At 38.2% G+C, this 8,794-nt stretch overlaps 1 protein-coding gene across 1 annotated transcript; it reads right to left on the reverse strand.

The window, feature by feature from the left end:
• Positions 1-4,785: 4,785 nt before the first annotated feature.
• On the reverse strand, positions 4,786-5,460 carry LOC127136134 (uncharacterized). The gene has a single exon (XM_051062731.1). The coding sequence runs from the start codon at positions 5,458-5,460 to the stop codon at positions 4,786-4,788; it is 675 nt and encodes a 224-aa protein (XP_050918688.1).
• Positions 5,461-8,794: the final 3,334 nt, after the last annotated feature.

Consider the following 8,794-nt stretch of genomic DNA (forward strand, 5'->3'; position numbering starts at 1 on the left):
ACTTTATCACTTGGGAAGGATGAGGAATTTGAAATGTTGAAACTAATGCCAAGTCTTGATTGATCAATCTTTGAAAACTCTTGGTGCAAAACCCTAGCTTAAGACAAACAAAGTAGAAAATATTTTTGTATTTTCTATAGGTTAGTAATGTAAAGATGCTAGATATCATGCAAATGATACAAATGATGGTGGCATCTTAGGGTTGGAAATTAGGGTATGACAGATGCCCCTATTTAAGTTTTCAATCCGGAGATATGAATATTGGAATTTTCATCTCGACGTGATTGGAGAGACTTAAATACAAACATGCACAATTTTTGGCCCTAAGAGGCCACCACATGCTTATGATATGATATGCATGCAATACTCAGAAATTCTATGAGGAACAATGTCACATGGGAGTAATATTAGTTGAGAAAACACACAGGGATAAAGGAACACCACTATGGGGACAGACAAAAGTAAATTCCACTAAGGAAAAGATTACAACTTCAGCTAAGGAAGAAGATTTTCAAATTCCAATGGATCAGGGCTTCCTGGGGAATAAGTCATTCCAAAGGATCGTGACTTCAACTGAGGAAAGGGTGATGGCTCCAAGGGGATGAGATTATCAATTCTACTGGGGAATGAAACTACCGACTACCAATCACGGGGCAGCTTAAATAATGGGGTAGCTCAAAAAGGGAGGTATATTACCTACTACCAAACATGTGGTAGCCTAAGTAAAGGTAATCATCTTGTTAGAAATATATTGGATCGCAATAGGTTTCTCAAAGGTAGAGATGACCGCATGTTCAAATAACGAATCCATAATAAACTTCAATGGGTAAATGGTTCCGCAACAGGTTTCTCAAAGGTAAAGATGACTGCCTATTCAAATAATGGGTTCTAGCTTTTGCAACAGGTTTCTCAAAGGTAAAGATGACTGCCTATTCAAATAATGGGTTCTAGCTTTTGCAACAGGTTTCTCAAAGGTAGAGATGACCATCTGTTCAAATAACGACTCCAAATAAAAGTACGCTTCATTGAGGAAATATCTTCGCAACAGGTTTCTCAAAGATAAAGATGACCTCCTATTCAAATAACGAGATAGGCTTCGTAACAGGTTTCTCAAAGGTAGAGATGACCTCATGTTCAAATAACGAGTCCAAATAAGCTTACATGATCAAAACATGATTCAACTTCTTCTTTAGTTAAGTATTCCACTTAGAAAAGGAAAAATAAACCTATCCAAGATTGAGGTCATAACCCAGCGAACGGGCCTTGGTTTCTTCTTTAACCAAGTCTTTCTCTCGGAAAGGGTCAATGAACAAGCTCCTAAAAAGGTGACCACTTGTTGGGGAAATAGAAGTAACTTCACCGGGGATCTTTGAAGGATACGGGTCAGTTAATCTTATAAAAACTGGAATACTCAAATAAAGAAAAAATCACAGTAAGGATCTTCAACAGACTTCCACCGTGATTTATTGGGGACAGTACCATTGGTTGTGATTAACACCTCACTAGTGATATAAGTTCTTGTAATGGAACACCTCACTAGGGATATAAAGTCATGTTATAAAAGAAAGGTGATTGTAGTAGTCTTCAACAAACTTCTCTGACAAAATTTTCTTGGGAGATGACCATTTGTTGGAAAGAACATTTGATATGTTGATAACTTCATTGGGGATAAACAAACTTCTCAAAAAAGACTGCCATTTGTTATCGAAAATGAGCGTCCAGAAATAGAATAAGCTTCTCGGGAAAAGACATTTACTTACTGGAGATCAAAGATCATGACACATGCTTCTCAAATAAAGAGACAACTACCTGTTGGAAGTCTTCATCAAAATTCTGTGGAGACAAAACCATCTGATGGAAGAAAACTTCTATGTTGATAATTCCATCGAGATAGACAAGCTTCTCCAAAGAGATAACCACTTGTGTCCATTTTGCGGAAAATGATATGTCTTAACTGGCGATAATGAAGATGCTTCTCCTGGGGAGACAATGCAAAATAAATGCACTCTTGATTTAGGTTTAACAGCCTAGAGAAATTCACTATTAATTTCCAAATATTTGGCTCACTCCAGGAACAACTAGAGAGAAAACAATCAAGCAAGACTCTACCAATGGGGAATAAATCTCAATTGGGATTTTATCCTATCCAAAGATGGAAAAGGACAACTAAAGCAACCATCTTCCACGAGGAATGAACTCAGCGGGGAATTAGAAAGGATATAAACTCTCTGCTTAAGGTTGACGACTCCTATGGGGAAGGAAACATAACACCCAAGGATGAACATAGTCAAATAAATTGAGGTAAATGTCATCAAGGAATGCAAAATGGATATGAATTTTATTATTCATGATATATACATGTATGTATATATGCATGTATGCACGTTATGTTTATGCTGACAAAACAGACACGCTGGGGACATAATATGTTTCATAACTTAACATGAGCTTAGCTAGTCTCATTAAGTTGGAAAATATCACTGGAGATGAGTTAAAGGTCATCAAAGGAGAAAAGTCTCGTCACGAGGTCCAATTCTCTCTAGGGAGAGGAAGATGCTTCGTCTGGGGATGAAATGTGAACCTTTGATAGAGAAAAGATCTTGCTACAGGGTGCTAATTTCTCTAGAGAAGAAGACTTCACTTAGGAAATAAAAAAACATGTAGAATCTACCAAGGACGGGTTTAGATTGGTCAGGAAAACCTTCAAAATGATTCTTACAAGGACATCATCAAAATTTGCAGCTTCCACCGGGGATAATGAAGATCACTGAAAAATATTGACTGTTTATTTTAAAGCTTGATAGAAAATCCAAACTTAGTACTTACTGGGGAACATTGAGTTCCAACATCCAACACTTCACAGCTTACTCGCCGCTTGGGGATTTAACTGTGGACGTTCTTTTTTGCATTCACAAATCAAAATAAAACAAAAAATTTATTTTGAAAAAAACCAAAAGTTTCAAATATTCGTTTCAAAAATCATTATCAAAGTAAAAATGATATTTTTGTGGAGCAGAAATAAAATAAGGATTGCTAATAAATGGATAAGTCTCAAATTTTATTGATAGAATGGTGATCCGCAAATGGCGTGATCCCATGGATATTTACAAAGTCAGAAAAATGGTAATATGGGAAAAGGCTACATTAAAATAGAATGAAACTATTCTCCCTAACAAATTTGAATTCCAGATGTATTTGGGCTTCTGATAAGAGCCAGTTGATAGCTTTGACAGGCAGGCGTTGCTTTAAGTGATCCAATCTGATCTAATGCAGTTACTTTCCATAATCCTTTATTTTTTTCCTAGATTGCCTTTTCAGATTTTCAATCTACCAAGAAAATTATTTTCTGTTTATGTCTCTAATTTTTTCCTGGACCGCCCTTTCAGGTTTTCAGTCCACCGAGACGCTCATTTTTTCCTAAGCCACCTTTTCAGGTTTTCGACTTAGCGAGTTGTTCTTTTATTTTTCTAGGCGAAGTATTTCTTGACTGTGTCAGTATTCACATGACATGAGAGCTCCTCACCATCCATATTTGTAAGAATCAAGGCCCAACCGGAGAAGGCTTTCTTGACAACATATGGGTCATCATAATTAGGAGTCCACTTGCCCCTAGAATCAGAAATGAAAGATTGAATCTTTTTAAGCACAAAGTCACCTTCTCTGAATACGTGAGGTCGAACCTTCTTGTCGAATGCTTTATTTATTCTCTACTGATATAACTGACCATGACATAAACTCGTCATCCCCTTTTCTTCAATCAAATTAATTTGGTCATATCTGCTTTGACACCATTCATCTTCGGATAACTTAGCTTCCATCAAGACACACATTGAAAGGATCTCTACTTCTATTGGGAGTACTGCTTCCATGCCATGGACAAGAGAAAAGGGGGTTTCCCCTGTTGAAGTGTGGATGGATGTACGATATCCATGCAAAGCAAAAGGGAGCATCTCATGCCAGTCCTTATAAGTCACTACCATCTTCTGAATGATCTTCTTGATGTTCTTGTTGGAAACTTTAACATCACGGTTCATCTTGGGTCTGTAGGGAGAGCAATTATGATGTTCAATCTTGAACTCTTCACACATTTCCTTCATCATTTTATTGTTAAGGTTGTAACCATTATCAGTGATGATTCTGCTTGGCACACCATAACGGCAAATAAGTTGATTCTTGATAAATATGACTACCACCTGCTTGGTCACATTGGCGTATGAGGATGCTTCAACCCACTTTGTGAAATAATCAATAACCACCAGAATGAAATGATGTTTGTTGGAAGCTTTAGGCTCAATCATACCAATCATGTTGATGCCCCACATAGAGAAAGGCCATGGAGAGGAGAGAACGTTGAGAAGAGTCGGAGGTACATGTATCTTGTCAACATAAATCTGGCATTTGTGACACTTCTTCACATACTTGCAACAGTCAGCTTCCATTGTCAGCCAATAGTAACCCGCTCTTAACATTTTTTTATCCATTGCATGTCCGTTGGAATGAATACCAAAGGAACCTTTGTGAACTTCTTGCATCAACAGGTCTGCTTCGTGTCTATCCACACATCTGAAAAGAACCATGTCAAAGTTTCTCTTGTATAGCACATCTTCATTCAGAAAGAAGTTACTAGCCAGTCTTCTCAAGGTCTTATTATCTTTGTTTGATACCCCAAGTGGGTATTCTTGACTCTGGAGATAACACTTGATGTCGTGGTACCATGGCTTGTCATCAGAGACTTCTTCCATTGCAAATATATGAGCGGGTCTATCAAGATGCATAACATCGATCTTAGGCAAATAATTCCAACAATTTACAATGATCATGGAATCCAAAGTTTCCAAGGCAATCTGCCATTAGATTTTCCTCACGAGGGATGTGATGAAATTCAATCTTGTTGAAGAAAGTAGATAACCTCCTTGCATAGTCTTTGTATGGGATTAGGTTGGGTTGATGAGTTTTCCATTCTCCTTTAATTTGATTGCCAACTAGAGATGAGTCTCCATAAACATCGAGATTTTTTATTCTAAGATCAATGGCTTCTTCTATACCCATGATGCAGGCTTCGTATTCCGCCATGTTGTTCATGCACTTGAATATTAATCTTGCAGTAAATGGGATATGTGAGCCATGAGGAGTGATGATTACTGCCTCAATACCATTACCATAAGCATTAACTGCTCCATCAAATATTAAACCCCATTGAGAACCTGGCTCTGGCCCTTCATTTGGCAGTGGTTCATTGCAATCTTTGGCTTTTAAGTACATCACATCTTCATCTGGGAATTCAAAATTTATAGACTCATAATCATTGATTGGATGATGAGCTAAACGATCGGCCAAGACACTTCCTTTGATAGCTTTCAGGGTGTGATACTCAATGTCATATTCAGACAAGAGCATCTTCCAACGAGCAATTCTTCCGGTCAATGCGGGACTTTCAAAGATATACTTAATCGGATACATCTTGGATATCAACCAATTTGTGTGATTCATCATATATTGACAGAGACGCTTAGCAGCCCAAGTCAGAGCACAACAAGTTTTCTCTAGCATGGAATATCCGGACTCGAAGTCAGTGAATTTCTTTCTCAAATAATAGATGGAATACTCTTTTCTTCACGTTTCATCCTATTGACCCAAGACACGGCCCATAGATTCTTCTAGCACAGTTAGATACATAAACAATGGTCTTCCCTCAACTAGCGGGACAAGATATGAGGTTCTAGCAAATACTCTTTGATAATGTCGAAGGATTTTTGACAATCATCTGTCCAAACACAACCATGATCCTTTCGGAGGATCTTAAAAATGGGAGCACAAGTAGCAGTCATATGAGATATGAACCTTAAAATGTAGTTCAAACGTCCAAGGAATCCCCTCACCTGCTTTTCTGTTTGAGGTGGTGGCATTTCCTGAATGGCTTTAACTTTGTTGGATAAACTTCAATACCCTTTTGACTGACGATGAAGCCTAAGAGTTTTCCTCATCAGGCCCCAAAGGTGCATTTGTTTGGGTTCAAGCAGAGTTTGTATTTTCTCAAATGCTGAAACAGTTTCGAAAGATGCTCAACATGATCTTCCTTAGTCTTTGATTTTGCTATAATATCATCTACATAGACTTCAATCTCTTTATGCATCATGTCATGAAAAGAGTACTCATAGCTCGTTGATAGGTGGCACCAAAATTCTTCCAGCCGAAAGGCATTACTCTGTAGCAAAATGTACCCCAAGGTGTAATAAAAGTCGGTTTTTCCATATCTTCGGATGCCATTTTAATTTGATTGTAGCCGAAAAATCCATCCATGAAAGAGAAGACCTTGAACTTGGCGGTGTTGTAGACCAACATGTCAATGTGTGGCAGAGGAAAGTCATCCTTAGGACTGGCTTTATTTAGATCTTTGTAGTCAACGCACATGCGAACCTTCCCCATCCTTCTTGGGAACTGGCATAATGTTGACCAACCACTGCGGATACTCAGATGTGACAAGGAAACCTGCATCAATATGCTTTTGCACTTCCTTTTTTATTTTGATTGCCATGTCTGGACGAGTTCTTCTTAAATTTTGCTTTATCGGTGGGCACTCTGGCCTCAATGGTAAGCGATGCTCCACAATATCGGCGTCCATCCCTGGCATGTCATGGTATGACCAATCAAACACATCGGCATATTCTCGGAGAAGCTCTATCATCCTCTCTTTGACCTTTGGCGGGATCAGTGCTCCAACCTTGACTTCTTTTCTATCCTCTTCAGACCCCAAGTTGATTACTTCCACAGGCTCTTTGAATGGTTGAATGGTCTTTTCTTCATTTTCGAGCAGTCTAGAGATTTCATCTGGAATGTCTTCCTCTTCTTTTTCTTTCGCTTCGTACACATGGAATTCAAAGTTTCCAGAGGGCATAGGGTCATTGGTTTAATGGATATGTCATGAATTAATCTGCACATGTGATTTTATGCTTGTTTTAGAAACAGATAAAAGTGTGAAGTTGTGTGCAGCTATCTAGAATTATTTATTTGTTTATTTTAGATTACCCTTTTCCATAAAAAAGCAAAACAATAAAAACAACAATATGGAAACAAAATAACATTTTCATTGATTTAATTCTTGAAACACAAGCCCAAACATTTTCACTTTCTCCTTAGGCATAACGAAAGGATTTTTTTTTAAAATAAAACAAACAACAAAATATTACTTTGAAATGTGAATAACAACAGGAACATCAACAAATATCCAGTTTTGTAGAATCACTCTGCGGGCTATGAAGTTGGTTGAAACATATTTAGGATTGTATTCCACAATGGCATTGGCTTTAGCTGCTTCGTCTTCTGACCCAGGGATATATTCAAGTTCTCTATTCTGAGGAAAGTAGAAAGGCACATATGTATCTTCTGCCTCGAGATCATATTCAGGATCGTCGTAGTAGGGTTCCCATGCTGAATCATCATCCTCAATGATGGCACTAACTTCTGGAAAAATGGGATTGATGAACCATCTACTATGGAAAGTTTCTTTGATTGAACGGACAAATTTACTTCCTTCTGCAATCTTCTTGGAAGTAGGAGAAAAGCCTAAACCCTCTCGATGTTTCTTTTCTGGGAGATCCAAAACTGTTTCCCAAACATCGGTTATACCCTCATTTACTAGTCGTTGTGCATACTTGAATGAAGAGATGGATACTCTTCTCTTGACATCTTTCACAATCAAAGAAAGGGCTTGGAATTGAGTTCCAATAGCTTCTTCAGGTTCAAGATAAGAGAAAGATGATAAGTGACTCACAACCAGTGCTTGCTCCCCACAGACTGTCACTAGTTTCCCGTTCTTCACAAATTTAAACTTCTGATGCATAGTGGAATGACTGCCCCAACTTCATGGATCCAAGGATGACCCAATAAACACCTATACGAAGCTTTTATGTCCATCACCTGGAATGTTATCTGGAAAGTATGAGGTATGTTTGTCATAGGAAGGTCGACTTCTCCAATGACTGTTTTTCTTGAACCATCAAAAGATTTGACAAAAATCTCGGTATTCTTCATAGGAGCACCTTGAAAAGAAAGTCTAGAAAGTGTCGACTTCGACATGACATTGAGAGACAAGCCTGTATCCACTAACACACTTGACAAAGAGTCATTCATGCAGTTGATTAAGATATTTAGTGCCATGTTATGATTTCTTCCTTTTTTGGGGAGCTCTTCATTGCTGAAACTCAAGTTGTTGCAGGTCGTGATATTAGCGAAGATACTATCAAGTTGTCTAACCGTCACATCGTGGTCTATATAGGCTTGTTCTAAGACTTTCTGCAAAGCTTCACGGTGAGCCTCAGAGTTCATCAACAAAGATAACACAAATATCTTGGAAGGTGTATGGCGTAATTGTTTCACCATATTGTATTCACTTTTCCTAATGATCTTCAACACCTCATCGTCATCACTTTTTGGATTCATGCTGTCAGATTGGCCAATCGGTTCAAAAGGGATCTCAACATGAGCCTGCTTTCCTGCTGCGACATCCTCAATACTTTTTGCAAATATACGCCCACTCCTTGTAACCCTGCTTACATCAGCGATGTTAACAATAGAGGGTTGAAGAACCTCCTTTCCATTCTTAATCGTTGTAGCATTGTATTTGTAAGGCACGACTTTATCAGATTAGTAGGGAACTGGGCCCGGTAAGTTAATGACCAGAGGAGTCACAGAAGTCTTCCGACTGTCATAAGTAATATGTATAGGCTCAGAATCATTGAACTAAGGAACTATGACATTCACTTTGTTGTCACTATTGACCATATTGACCTTATTA

This window comes from Lathyrus oleraceus, chromosome 4, assembly GCF_024323335.1.
Source record: "Lathyrus oleraceus cultivar Zhongwan6 chromosome 4, CAAS_Psat_ZW6_1.0, whole genome shotgun sequence".
Lineage (NCBI taxonomy): Eukaryota > Viridiplantae > Streptophyta > Magnoliopsida > Fabales > Fabaceae > Lathyrus > Lathyrus oleraceus.